At 39.9% G+C, this 15,559-nt stretch overlaps 1 protein-coding gene across 2 annotated transcripts in view; it reads right to left on the bottom strand.

Moving 5' to 3' along the window:
• The window catches only part of SLC9A9 (solute carrier family 9 member A9), a gene marked incomplete at both ends in the record, with an annotated part of 539,820 nt that overhangs the window by 490,733 nt on the left and 33,528 nt on the right, over positions 1–15,559 (bottom strand). For both annotated transcript variants that reach the window (XM_082840556.1, XM_082840557.1), the window contains 2 exons: positions 4,567–4,643; positions 7,007–7,084. In XM_082840556.1, coding sequence (XP_082696682.1) covers positions 4,567–4,643; positions 7,007–7,084 — 155 coding nt within the window. The remainder of the gene's footprint in view (positions 1–4,566; positions 4,644–7,006; positions 7,085–15,559) is intronic.

Here is a 15,559-nt window from a genome sequence, read left to right as displayed (position 1 = left end):
CCAAATATTTTTGAAACTGTGGCATTTGTTTTAATTCCTCATTAACAGAGAAGCTAAAAGGGTATCATTTTCATTGCTCTTGAAAAAGAAGCACTTCATGGGTACTAATGAGTTCTTAAAACAAAAATGTATGTGCTGACAATAAGCATTAGGTAGGTTGTCATTGTGATGACACATCTGTGTGGCCATAGAGTGGAAACATGAAGTCAAAGATAAAGGAATAGTCCCCAAAGATGAAGGAGATGAATAGCAAAATAATTCAAACACATGGGTTTTATTTAAAAACAGATATGTATTTAAAATATTTCTTAAGTGATAAAATGGGGGAGAAAACTAGAAAAGATGGTTTGATCCTTTAAGAACAATCCATCCTATAAAAAAATGGTTAAAGGTTTCTTTGACTTTATTGCCAGGAGGATACTGTTAAAATTTCCCATGTAATATGAAAGATGATTTACATCTAATTTTTGAAACAAAATGAAGTTAATAAAGGTTAAGAACTCTTTCATTTAAATGGACCCAATGATCTAAATTACTAAAGTCTCTGAATCCAGCTCTAAAACCAACCTGTAGTTTGATTACAGTGTTTACCTAAAGAAGACCATGACCCACTAGCTGAGTTTTCATTCATATTCCAAAATCACTCTTTGTGACCTTCACATTCTCATAAATTTCTGATCCTGAGGCTTCCCTGGTGGTACAGTGGTTAAGAATCCACCTGCCAGTGCAGGGGACACGGGTTTGAGCCCTGGTCCAGGAAGATCCCACATGCCGTGAAGACACTGAGCCCGTGAGCCACAACTACTGAGCCTGCGCTCTAGAGCCCAGGAGCCACAACTACTGAGCCCGCGTGCCACAACTACTGAAGCCCGTGTGCCTAGAGCCCATGCTCTGCAACAAGAGAAGCCACCGCAATGAGAAGCCTGTGCACCGCAACAAAGAGTAGCCCCCGCTCGCTGCAACTGGAGAAAGCCCGCATGCAGCAATGAAGACCCAGCACAGCCAAAAATAAATAAATAAAATAAACACATTTAAAAAATAAAAATATAATATAGTTCTGATCCTGGGCTTCATGGTCATCTGCCAGTTGACTCTCCAGTATTTTAGTTCCCACATTCTCTTACATTGCTCAGTGAGACTTACTCTCTAACTTGTAAACTTGCACAATATTCCCCATACCCACCAGGACTGGTGCACTTGAGAGTATGGAAAATCCAACTACCTCATCCCTCTTCACTAAATGACTACCCAGAATCTGCCTCCTTTATAAAATTATTCTCAGAGTCCAATCTAACTGACTGTCCTGAATCCCTCCTCTTGCCCATTTTATAAACAGAACTGCATAAACTCAGGCCTCCCCCTTCTTCCCCTTAAAAATGTGGATTTCTTTTAGATAGGGTTCCCTAATAAAAATCTCTCATGTCTGTGAGAACTTTTAAGGGGATAAATGAAGAAACAAGGGGCACGTTAGTAAATATTGACTGATTTACACCATTTTTTCTTTAGTTTAATATTCTAAATGCTATTTTTTAGTGATACCAATACATAGAAGTAAAGCACATTTTTTGGCATTAAGAATTTGACTCTGGAGCCAAATTCTTTGGTTACTAATACCAGCCCTATTACTTACACTGTGTTATTCTCTCTGAACCTCAGCTGTCTCAACTGTTAAGTGAGGATAATAACATTATCTACTTAATAGGATTATTTGGAGGATTAAATGAAATAATCCATGTAAAGTACTTTAAAAAAGGGCATGGTACATATTAAGCACTGAATAAATGTTTGTTGTGTTGTTCTTACCACCATTAATTTATCAGAAAATATAACTGGTCATTTTCTAAGACTTAAGTGTAAGTCTGAGTGACTCACAACAGGAGTCACCAAACTATGAAAGTGTCTGTTTGGTCTGAATTTAAGTGTGTGCCTTTCTTTCAAAATTTCTGATTGTATCTGGAGAACAGCATCAAAATAAATGATTGTTTCTCATTGTACAGTACCCCAAACAACTGAACCTACCAATACTCTTCCTCTATTTCTGCCCATCATTTCCTAGGGGTTGAATCCAATGGACCTACGCCTATCTCACTTGACCTCTCCTGTGTTAGACACTGTCCACCCTCCATCTACCTTTTCCTTTAACTTCCAGATACATTCCCTGCTGGTTTGCTTCCTGTTTCTTGGGCCCAGTACTTAGTCCTTTGTGGGCACCTCTTCCTTTCTTCAACTAGTGCTGTTGTATAAGTACCTTCCTTTCTCACTCCACCTACTTTCCCGGATGACCTCATTCTCTCAAGATTTCCACAAGTTGATAGCTCCATATCCACCTTTACTGCCACTGCCTAAGACTAGGCCCTCTTCACTTCCGACCTAGCCTGGAAATTGCCTCTAAAATGGTCCCCTTGCTGCCTTTTTCCCACTTCACATGGCCACCAGAATGTCCTTCCTAAAGGATAAATCTGACCTTGTCATGCTCAAGCTAAAGCTCTTCAAGGGTTTCCCTTACCTTGCTGGATAAGATCCTAAAACCTTTAAACTATCTAACCCTTCTGCACTTTAACCTAATGACCCACATTAGGAAGGCACCCTACAAGTTTTTGTTGTTCAAACAAGGAACATGGTTCTAAAAGTTTTGCCAGGGCTGTACTTTTTATTCAAATCACTTTTCATTATAAATTATTGATCACAGCCTTAAAAATCAATTAGAAGAGTTTCTCAACTCCAGTAAATACATATCACTAGATCTCTTGAATTGAAAATTTTAAGAACAAGTCAATTATATACAATGCACAAGTGCAAGCATACACACACACACACACACACACACACACACACACTATACATTATTGTGCTTTAAAACTAGATGTATAGATTTTTAATAATAGTAAAGTGTATTATATCAATGCATACACTTATATATACTTAAAATCAGTTATGCAAAGGAAACAGAATAATAATGAAACAGATTATGCCATAATTTGACAGCATTGTCCACAAGTTTAGAATTTGCATCTACTGTAAATCTCAGATTTCCATATTATAGAACTGCTAAAGATCAATCTTGCTATAAACTGATAATCAATCATTTGTAGATGTAGACATCTCAGAGTCTTGTGTCAATGTATAGGAATAATATTAGATATGTATAGAAATTCAAGATAAATTGCTAAATGAAGAGGTGGGTGATGGAAAGAGCTACTGGATCAAGAGAAGAAGTTCTGAATTTTGTCCTGACCAAGGTCCTACTTCTCATAGATGGTGAGACTGAAACAATTAATTAGCCTTTCAAGATGTTACATTCCTCCATCTCCAGAAGGAGGAGTTTCAATTACACAGATCTCTGAGGCCCTTGCCAGCTTTGAAATTTGGATATTTAGCTATGGTATACCCACAGAACAGAGAAGCCCCCCCTTGAACAAGCTTTGAGAAAGATCAAATCCACTGTGACTCTCAATCACAAACAGTTGATAGATCTCTTAGTTGTCCAGATTTTATAAGGCTCCCCAGTCTACATCTCTGCAAGCCTCCACCTTCAGGTGCTAAAATCTTCAGCTTCCTCACCGCCTTAACCAAGCTGGACATTTTCATATAATGTAGCCTGAGTTGTTCTAGGCTTGAATCAATAAAAATTTAACAGAGAATTCAAAATACGCCCCCCCGCCCTGCTCCCCACTTTCAGGTCCAGGTAATGAGAGCTCCTTAGCCTTCCAGTAACACACACTAAATATTTCGTAAGGAAAAGGCTGGATGAGTGACTAATGTGTGTTTTTAGCCTCAGTTTCTTGTGTTAGGGATATAACAGCTGTATGCAGTAAAATTCCAGGGTAGAACCGGCTGTATCGACAATTTAAGACATCCATGCCTTTGTAGTCATAGCAGCTGTACATGTTTTCTGCAGTGGAGATTTAACGTATTGGATAGGATTATGAGTGAATTGGATTGGCTTCACTATTTTGTACCACATTTTGTTTTATGATGAGCTGCAAGCCAGAGTCTGTATAGTTAGACTTGGGGCTTAGCAGCATAACCAATAAAATATAATGAGAAAAAAACAAGTCTGTGTCCTACAGTGTAGCCCAGCAGTAAACAACTCTGCTAATATTTAGAGATGTCTGTCTCAGACTGCTCTCTTGTAAACTTTCCCTTAGAAAGAAAACCCTTAATGTATAGCTACTATTTCACTCCTATCAACTATATATAGGTAAGGTTCTGCCAAGAAGAAGGAAAACGAATGCAATGTGCGTATCTGCGTTATTTAAGCCAAAAAAGTCAACGTGCTTCATATAACTCAAACCAAATTATCCACAGTCCCTAAGTCAGAAGTTCAAAACTCACAGAGAAAATCCAACAGTCTAATTCTAGTTTGCTTTGATTTGAAGACTTGTGTTTGTCAGAAGACATGCAAGCCTTGGCATTGAGTCAGAAAAATGTGTAAAGAGGTGATATACTGAAAAAAATAGACAATTCACCCAGTCAGTGTGAGTCTAGGAAATGTGAGATTCCTCCCACATTTCGAGAGCACCGGCCCTACAGCCTTCTGGAACTTGAGCTCCGAATGTCACTTACCCTATGACGATACAGGAGATGGCAGTTCCCAAGAAGGCATATGTTAAAATAGATCCTAAGTTCTGAAAAAAGTGTCTCTGGGGAGAAAAAGATACATTTTATATAGTACGTCAGCATTTTTCTTCTTAGTGTTAACAGGAAATAGAAATAAATGCAATAAATTGCCCCACCCTTCCCTCACTGTTTAGGCAAATTTTGTTTTTGGAGCATCAGTTCCTGGCCCTATTGTACAAATAAGGCTTAACTGATTTACACAGAAAAGGACAGAGGTTTCCAAAAAATAGGGGAAAAAATACACCTGGAAGGTGACAGGGTAGATATGAGAGAAACTACTGCCAGAACTGGCTGGACCTGAGAGAGAGGGAAGGGACTGGAGCAATGGCCATGCAGGATTCTGGGATGATTAAAGGAAGACAGAGTTAGAAGTTTTGTTGTCACTGAAACCCCTTTAGCACTTTAAATATACTATTCTAAAAGATTTAAGTTGGGCTTCCCTGGTGGCGCAGTAGTTGAGAGTCCGCCTGCCGATGCAGGGGACACGGGTGCGTGCCCCGGTCCGATATGCCGCGGAGCAACTGGGCCCGTGAGCCACGGCCGCTGAGCCTGCACGTCCGGAGCCTGTGCTCCGCAACGGGAGAGGCCACAACAGTGAGAGGCCCACGTACCGCAAAAAAAAAAAAAACAAAAACATTTGAGTTGTCTTTTGACTTTTATTGGATCTCTGATTTACAGTTCTTCTGAATGTGATGAAACAAAACCTTAATCACCTACAACAGTTTATTCTAATGAATCACACAAAATGATACCTAGTCTTGGGGCTGGGGATGAGGAAGGATGACTGGAGTAAGTCTAGCTTTCTAAATCTTTTCAAATGCTTGCTTGGGAAAACTCCCTTCCAGTTCTGTAAGTGGCATCTGAGTAGCCAGAACTGACAGAAAGAGGGAGCCTGGAGTACACAAGAAAATCAGGTCTGTGCTGAAAAAGCAAAGGCTGTTGGAGCCCACAGGCCAAAGGAGGAGAGCCCTAGGAATCTCTGGAGTGGGTGGTGGGCAGCAGAAAAGCAACTGCACTACCTCTGCATCTCAAAACTCATTCAGGCCAGAACCTCACTCTGCAGCACTTGGGATGCTAGCACCTAAACTTCTATGTGAATTACTAATTTAGGAAATGTGAGCATTCAGGCTGCACCTAAGTAATGTTTTGCAAGTGCATAGAAACTGAAAAACCAGACTTTGTCTCTATCAGCATCAACTGCTGAGTATTAGCAAAACAATCTTAAGTTTTCACCCAATGGGTGATGGGTAAACCCAATGTAATTAACAGCAAACTCTTTGGTTATAATCATCTAGAATAATATTTCCCAGTAGAAATATAATGTAAACCATATATGTCATTTAAAATTTTTCTAGTAGCCACATTAAAATAAGTTTTTAAAAAGTAAAATGAGGGCTTCCCTGGTGGCGCAGTGGTTGAGAGTCCGCCTGCCGATGCAGGGGACATGGGTTCATGCCCCGGTCTGGGAAGATCCCCCATGCCGCGGAGCGGCTGGGCTCGTGAGCCATGGCCACTGAGCCTGCGCGCCTCTCCGCAACAGGAGAGGCCACAGCAGTGAGAGGCCCGCGTACCGCAAAAAAAAAAGTAAAATGAATGTTGATAATAAAATGTTTTATTTAACCCAATATATTCAAACATTATCATTTCTGTATGAAATCAATATAAAACATTATTGAAATAATTTACATTATTTTTTGATACTGAGTCTGTAAAATCCAGTGCATATTGTACACTTAAAGCACGTCTTCAGGGGCTTCCCTGGTGGTGCAGAGGTTAAGAATCAGCTTGCCAATGCAGGGGACATGGGTTCGAGCCCTGGTCTGGGAAGATTCCACATGCCATGGAGCAACTAAGCCCGGGTGCCACAACTACTGAGTCCGAGCACCACAACTACTGAAGCCCGCGTGCCTAGAGCCCATGCTCCACAACAAGAGGCCACCGCAATGAGAAGCCCGTGCACCTCAATAAAGAGTAGCCCCTACTCTGCGCAACTAGAGAAAGCCCGCGCACAGCAATGAAGACCCAACGCAGCCAAAAATAAATAAAGAAAATAAAATAAACTATGATAACTGTAGAAAAACGACTGATTAAAACGCCCCAAATATTAATAAATAAATAAAAGTTAAAAAAACAAACGAAAAAGAAAAAGCACACCATTCAGACTAGTCACATTTCAATGGCACGTGGCTATCGGTTAGTATACTGGACATAGCAGGATTTAGAAGAATTCTAAGCATGTCAGATTTGAATCTGTATCACATATGATCTAAGATAATGATATTCTTACCAAATAGGCAAACCCATAAAATAAAATAATTGTTTTCATTAGTGCTGGCAAAATACTCTACTTAATGATAAAAGAAGAAAACAACCACTGTATATTTACCTTCTTTAGGCTATATCCGGCATGAAATATAATTGGTGGCAGTAAAACATTGAAGAAGATTTCTGGATCAAATGTCATCTGCCAGAAAAGACAAAAGTATAGTTAAGAAGATGCTCCTTTGGGCTACTAAAAGTAAGTTTAAAAAAATTGTTATAGTCACCCTTGCTAAGGTTGTCTGAGGCATATTAACATGGTATTAAATTAGCAAAGATGAAAATAAGAGAAAATGCAAACTTAGAAATTCATAATTGAATACAACTATAAATATTTTAAATGTAAAACTTTATTCTGTAGCTAATAAGAACATCAAAAAAACCTCAATGAAACCTCTCTAGGCAAAGAAAACCTTTTCCTTTTACTTTGATTAGTTATTCATGCCTCATATTTTCAATGTTTTTATTCTATTTTATTTTTTTCTGGTTGAGGAGATTGGTAGTGTTCCAACATTTTAGCTCTGACAAGGATTTATCTAAGGTTTTCCCAAATAAAACATTTTTAGAAATTTAGTCTTACTTTTCCCACTTTATCCCACTCTGAGGTTCAAAATATTTTCTGGACTCTGGAAAAACACATTTGAAAGTGAAACTGGATTTTTCTAGTATTTGTTTATTGGCTTTTACTTAAATGTTAAAATAAACTTGGCAAAAAATTCCTTGGTGTGAAATGCAATGAAATGAGATGGAGAAATTCTTGAATCCAATATCTGCTATTTGCTGGGTAGTCTGAAAATGTTAACTCATTTAATCTTTAAAACCTTCCTTAGGCTCATTCTCTTCTTCCACACTTTCCCTCTCTCTCAATCTCTCTCTCTCTCAATCTCTCTCTCTCTCTCTCTCTCTCTCTCTCTCTCTCTCTCTCACACACACACACACACACACACACACACACACTCACTGCCATTCATTATTTCACCACTAAGCCTTCTTACCATTACAGCACTCGTCAAAATCTTTGAGATGTATGGGTTTCACAACTATACTTTCTAATTTCCTCCCCCTTTTTGCCTGAATTCTTACTCATCTCTGAAACTGGATCTCAAAAGCTACTCCTCTCTGAAACATGCTTTGATTTCCCAAGTCAAAACTGACTATTCTTTCTTCTATGCTCTTTCAGCACTTTGTACCCTCCCTTGAAGCATATGTGTTTCATAACATATTTTACACAATTATTGGTTTCCGTTTGACTGTTTTCCCAGTTAAATTGGGAAGCCATCAAGGATCACAATGATGTCTTAGTCAATTCTGTGTTGCTTTCATCCCTCCCAGTGCTAGCCCATTGCTCAATATATATTTGCTAAATTGGAAAAAAAAATTAATTGCCTTTGAGAGACAAATCTATTAAAATGGAATGAATTATATATATCCCTAACAACCTTACACATTACAGGTAAGAATTACTTAAGTAAAAATTAAGAAAAGCCTTTCTTAACTCCCATTTTTTACTTTGGGCCTAACTGAGCATTGCCAGAGTCCCTCTTCGCTTTTCTGCATACTGGCCCCTCAACTCTACTCTTCTAATATTTGGAAAGGGGAAGGGGGGGAAGTAGGAGCCACCTAACTCAGCTGGGCACCCTCTCATAAACCTAGTTATTCCCTCATTGATGCTACAACTTCTTGTACCAGTGAGCATTCAGATAGATCAGCTTGGCCTATCCCCAACTCTCTGTGCCAGTTTCTTCATCTTGAAAATGAATACAATAATCTGGTACCTAATTTTAAGGTGGTTATAAAAATTAAATGAATTAATACTTACAAAGCCCTTGCAGCATTGCCTAACATCTAATAAGCACCTTTAAGTATTTATTACTAAAGAAAATGAAATATCTGAATTAATATTTTGAAGTTATACTATTTGAAGAAGTTGCCCTATTGTTAGGAACTCTTGAGTGTTACAACTGTGTAACATTTGGGCAAAGATATTACTTTTCCTTCTAAGTTTACTTTTTTTTCTAAGATTATCTGAAACACCATTATTGATCTATTTTTGAGGCCTGTTTGAGAGTGTATCAACTGCATATTTGAAAATTTTTAGCAAAGAGATGTATTTCTGAGTTCTGGAGGAGAGAAGCAATGCAGCCGTGACCATCTGGAAGAGAGAATTACAGTGGCACAACATCTTGGACAGAAAAATCCCTCGCCTCGGCAGTTCTTCTGCAAAAATCAGGTTAATCACTCAACCAGAACATTTCAATAATCAGAATGCCCCATTCCCTGCATGCAGGTTAACTAATGTGTTATTGAATTATATTTTCTGGAGCAGCCAGATGAAACTGGCAGGCTGAGAATGGCATGCAGCGTACGAGGATTTATTTGTATATACAAAACAGATTTGTGTTCCTTTCAGACTTGCTATAAGCTTAGGAACTGCTAAATCAGAGTTCTGGGAGTAACTCCAAACCCAGACAATTTCTCAGAAATGGCTGGATCTGCCGCTGCACCGACCTCCAGATGGCGATTCCACATGTCATTTTCCTCAGACTTTGTGTTCAAATCATGGCCTTGGAGGTGAGACTGTTTTTAAGGCCCAAACAATTAAAATTTTTCATTATAGTATGAGGGGGGAAAAAACCTAAGACAGGTGTGAAAGGGAAGAGCAGAAAGTTAAAAATCTTTCAGCTAAATACATTAGTCTTAAGATACAAATTTTATAGACCAGCACTGTCCAGTAGGACTTTCTGTGATGTGAAAATATTCTATTACTGTCCTGCCCAATACAGGAGCCATGGGTCACATGATCTACTGAGCAATTGAATTGCAAGCTACTGGAACTGAGGGACTGAAATTTTTTTTTCTGTGGCTAGTAACTGTTGAACTGTACATTTATAGACAGTTACTAGAATTAAAAAATTCAGACCATTCAATTCTTAGATGGTTTATTGTCCCATATAAGGAGTGGCTAATTTGGAGCAACTGACCTGAGACTCAGGTGGTAGAATTATGGATGCTTCATGAAAACTGTGAGACTTTTAAATACTGAGATTCAGTTCTTAAAATACCAGATAATATGAGACAGAAAAATACCAATATGTTCAACTACTACAAGGATGCAGTAGTTTTACCTATTAACTCAAACATGCGCTGGTATTTGGCTAGGAATGGCCTGGACACGTTGATAGAGATAATCAACTTGAAAACTTCCAAAAGCAGAAAGCAAAGGTACCAAGTTTAATTCTCATCAGAAGGTTATAGATACAGAAATTCTGTTTGGGTCTTCCCTGGTGGCACAGTGGTTGAGAATCTGCCTGCCAATGCAGGGGACACAGGTTTGGGCCCTGGTTTGGGCCCTGGTTTGGGAGGGTCCCACATGCCGCGGAGCAACTAGGCACGTGAGCCACAACTACTGAGCCTGCACATCTGGAGCCTGTGCTCCGCAACAAGAGAGGCCGCGATGCTGAGAGGCCCACGCACCGCGATGAAGAGTGGGCCCCGCTTGCCACAACTAGAGAAAGCCCTCGCACAGAAACAAGACCCAACACACCCAAAAATAAATTAAAAAAAAAAAAAGTCTGTTTGGTCCCGAGTATTAAGGCTTCCAGCAACTCAATATGAACTATCTAGGAAGAAATATAAGTGTTCTAGCAACTACTAAATAAATAAGCACTAAAAGAACCACTTTAATAGGGGACTGTGATTTATGTGGCATATTACTCCCAAAGAGGCCTTTTAAAAACATAGTTTCATCAACTCTGACAGCATTCCTGAGTGGTAACTGGCAAATGCAATTATCCCCTTTTTCCAGAGACAGGAGAAGAAATGAATGGCGTGCCCAGTGTCAATGAATGTGTCAGGGATATTGCTGGGAATTGAGTATATCTACATGGGCAAGCTAAATGTGTGCTTTCCAAGGGAGAACCAGGCTAACATAACTACTTAAAGCAAGACTTAGGAGTGTTTAAGAGAAGTTGGGACTCAGAAGTAGGCTTTCATTATTTTGGCAATTCCCAATTCCTTTGGAAAAGTAAAAGTGGTTAACACAATAATGCGTTCACTTATCTTCAATGCTTTGTTCATTAGAAATCTAACAAGCCTCTTCTCTGTTGCAAAGTTCTTGAAGATATATGATAGATGGACTGAATCCATGAAGGTTATAGTCAAAAGAAAGACGCTGTGTAGTTTCAGTACAAGGCACAGAGTTACGTTGTAGTTCATGGTTCTCTAGGACAGAGACACCACTCTGGGCTTGCTAACCCTGCAGGGAGGCTTGATATTGAAGGAGCGTATGAGCTGGGTTTTGAAGGTTGGGTAGGAGCCTCTCCATGGGACACCAACATACAGAACCATGCTCCTTTGTCTGCCCTGGAAGCAGTGGGCCAGGGTTCACCAAGCCACAAGGGAAACTGGCAGCTTCCTGGAGTTTCAGTTATACTTGATAGCAAGCAGTTTGAAATATTTTAAATATTTTTAAAATGCAGATATATTTAAAAGTGAAAATCAAAACCTGTATGCATTTTTAATGTAAATATGAGAATTCAAAGAAAACTTGGCTTGCTTGGGGGAGACAGCTTTGGGATATACATAGAGACAACTCAAGGGTGTGTGTTTCCTTTCCTCTGCCCTAAGTTTTGGTATGAAAAGCACCAGAGGGGGAGAATGGAGAACAAATTCAGAATATCTGATGAAAATATACCGCCTACTAATTAGATAAACTTAGTCCACTTAATCTCTCTGAGGCTCAGTTTCATCATTTGTAATATGGGCATGCAAATGCCTACTTCCTAGACTTGCTTTTGAGGATTAGATGTAATAAGAGGTGTAAAGTGTTCTACTTGGTACCTGACACTGATTGTTTCTCAAGAAAGGCTCACTATACCTGAATTGAAATGGAAGAAATCGCTGAAGGAATGGGTTAAGGATTGGAGGCACAAGGCGCACTTGGGGAACAGGAGTAGAAAATGTAGACCTCCTGAGTGATGTGGGAGGAGGTTAAGGCCTGGCTATGCATACTGCCCAGACGATTTACCTCTCTAACCCAGTGGTAATGAACTGAAACTATATTCATTCAAACACGGAAGAAAGTAGAGATATTTTGCACAGCAGGATTAAACAACAAAATGGCTATTGGGAGTATAAATTTGTATAACCTTTTAGTAGAGTAATTTAGCAAAAGGTATCAAAATGTCAAATATCCATAACATTTGTTTTGTTTTTGAAATTTATTTATTTATTTTTGGCTGCGCTGGGTCTTCGTTGCTGTGCGCAGGCTTTCTCTAGTTGCAGGGAGAGGGGGCTACTCTTCGTTGAGGTGCGCAGGCTTCTCATTGCGGTGGCTTCTCTTGTTGCGGAGCACGGGCTCTAGGCGTGCGGGCTTCAATAGCTGTGGCTCGCAGGCTCTAGAGTGCAGGCTCTGCAGTTGTGGCACATGGGCTTAGTTGCTCCGCGGCACGTGGGATCTTCCTGGACCAGGGCTCGAACCCGTGTCCCCTGCATTGGCAGGTGGATTCTTAACCACTGCACCACCAGGAAAGCCCAGATATCCATACCATTTGATTCAGCAACACGTCATCTGAGAATTTATCCTGCAGATATGCTTGCACATGTGTAGAATGACATGAGGGCAAGAGTATTCATCGCAGATGAATAAATGGGAAGAAAGAAAGCATTGAGGATGATTGAAAAATGGACTGGTTAAATAAATCACAATATTCAGCTGACCCTTGACCAAGGTAGGGGTTAGCGGTGCTCACCCTCCATGCAGTCAAAAACTGGGTATAACTCACAGTTGGCCCTCTGTATATGAGGTTCTTCCCTTTCTGCAGTTCCTGCTTATTCACAGTTCTGCATCTGCAGATTCAACCAACCGTAGATCATCTAGTACTGCAGTACTTGTTATTGAAAAACATCTGCATATAAGTGGACCCACGCAGTTCAAACGTGTGTTGTTCAAGGGTCAACTATAATCTGTAAAATTGAATACTATGCAACTGTTAGAAAGGCTGAGGAAACTGTCTATGAACTGATATGGTTGCTTTCTAAAATTTGCTGTCAAGCTCAAAAAGCAAGGTGTAGAACAGTCTGTCTGGCATGTGTAACAGACACTGCTATGGCCTCACCACACTCCATTTTCTTTTTGTCCTGGCCGGACACTTAGACCATATTTCCTTGTAGTCACGTGGGGCCATATGACAAAGGTCTGGCCAATTGAATATGGATAGAAGTAATATAAATAATTTCCAACCCTGGTCTCTAAAAATCCCCTAAATCTTCCATGTTCTCTGTCTTTCTGCCTTTGTTAGCTCCTGTAGAACATCTGGCAGAGGTCCCAAATACTAGCGACTGGCAGAACCACTAGATTAAAGGAAGTTGGGAATGATTAATGGCCCCTGGAGAAGACTACAGTGGTCCCCTCATGGCCCAAAGGTCACACTGGATTGGAACACAAGCAAGAAATAAACCTTTATTGTGTTAAGTCATAGAGATTTGGGGGTAGTTTGTTAAAGCATTTGGCCTATTCCATGATTTGTGTGGAAAAGGAGGACGTGTAGAATATTTACCTGCATATTATAAATATGTGTGTGTATATATGCATATATATACTATCGTCTATTGCATATTATATATATGTTATATATATATAAATATATAAATATATAAATATATAAATATATAAATATATAAATATATATATATATATATATATATATATACACACAATCAGTTGCTTCTGGGGAGGCCAGGGAGGAGAACTTGGTGGCAGGAAGTATGGGGGTTGGGAGAAGGATTTTCTGTATGTACTTAGTGAGGGACGACTTTCTTTGCCCTGGCTTCATATCTAATGGATACAGAGAGGACTGCTGCTTAGAGCAGGGCATCCCAGCATTTTTGCCATCATGACACACACAAAATGAGTATATTGGGTCAATGGGGCAAACTGTGGGGAAATTAGGGTCCTGATGAGACTACTCAGAGACGAAAAGGTGAGACTAGGACTCTGACCATCCTTAGCCTGAGGATGAAGGGATTGATATCTCATGGCACACCTGTAACCCATCAGCACACCAGCTGGGGAGTGCTGTACAGGATTTAACACTCCTGGCCCTGGTCCCACCTTTCACTCACTCTCCCTAGGAAACAGAGAGTGACTAGTCTAATTGGTAAGCTGGAGTAAACGAACTGAGTGTGTGCATCTCAGCTCCCTCTCTCTCCGTGTTGGAACCGGCCTGCTTGCTCAAAGTGGATGCCCCCGGCTCCTCCCAGACCTAGGGAAGGCTCATGCTGTCCAGCTGGGTCCGTGGCTGGGTGGGTCAGTCTTTCTAATTCTGGGGTGAAAGACGAGCAAGCCAGCTTACAGACTGAGACTCATTATTTTACCTAGCTTTTGCTCTCTGTCTTTCTCATTCCTGTATCTATGTCTCAACTAGCTATAAAATCAGATGGGCAACTATACTGCAACAACAAAAAGTCTTTTTTTAATAAATACTATCAAGTTAAAAGTCAGATGGGCAAAAGAAATGATATTGAATAATGTCTTCAAGATTCCAACCTACCTTTTTGGTACCTTTTGAACGTTAAGCCACATGAATGTATTCCTTACTTAAAAAATAAATTAAAGTCATTTAAAAAAAAAGGTGTCTCATGTAGATTAGTTTGAAGGGGCCTCAAGTTTAGCCTGGATGAAGGGAAACCATTGTCAAGAACCAAAATGAGCACAAGGTAATGACAATGTGAATGAAGGTGACTGTGACAGAATGGAAAGAAAGGACCAAACCCAGGAGACATCCATTCATTCAACAATATTTACTTAGAGTAAGTAAGATCAGGACAAAGAATGGTAAGGATATAAGTTTAGGCAGGTAAGGAAGCCATACAAGCAGCAAAAAGATAATGAATTACTGTTTTCTAAAAATGGGGAGAAATCCTGCTCTTGACATTCAAATCTGTGGAACGGCCAGGTTAGGAGATAGTTATTCACAGTGAAAAGCATTCTTCCATTTTTCCAGATGGTTTCCTACAGAGCTCTTATATGTGGCGGGGACTCATCAGAGAAATTGGCTTTACCTCCTGTAGGCTGTTGTTTAAGAAATACAGAGTGCCACAGATACACAGGCTGTCAGAAGGAGAAGCTGCCTTAGACGTCACCCAACTTAAGGGTCTGCAAACTGATTTCTGCCAATCCCTGGGCTCCACGGAGGGAGTGGTGGTGATGGGAAGTGGAGACAACTGCGCTGCGTCCACCCTGGCTCTGCTCTCCAGGTTCTGCCTGAGCAGTTTTGATTTCACCTGTTTCACACATTGTGAAGGATTTTCAGATTTTCTTTGAATGAAGTGTTCCTCTGCTAAAAAATGTTTGAAACCCTGACCTAATGTTGTCCCCCAGAAAGTTCAAGGGACATGTGGAAAATCACAGGATCACTCAGAGGCACCACTGAACTCTGAAATCCTAAACCAGAGCTGTTTCTCTTTTTACTATATTTATATTCTTAATTTTGCTTCAAACAAGTTTTAAATGATGTGTCAGAGTTGAAGACCCTTCCCCAGAAGTGACCAATACCCTGAAGTTAGAAAGTGTTTTCCTTCCATGACTGTATTCTTGTACTTCATATACATGTATCCATAG

The sequence above is a fragment of the Leucopleurus acutus genome, assembly GCF_964270905.1.
Source record: "Leucopleurus acutus genome assembly, chromosome: 5".
NCBI classification, from domain to species: Eukaryota; Metazoa; Chordata; class Mammalia; order Artiodactyla; family Delphinidae; genus Leucopleurus; species Leucopleurus acutus.
This window is presented reverse-complemented; position numbering and strand designations above follow the sequence as displayed.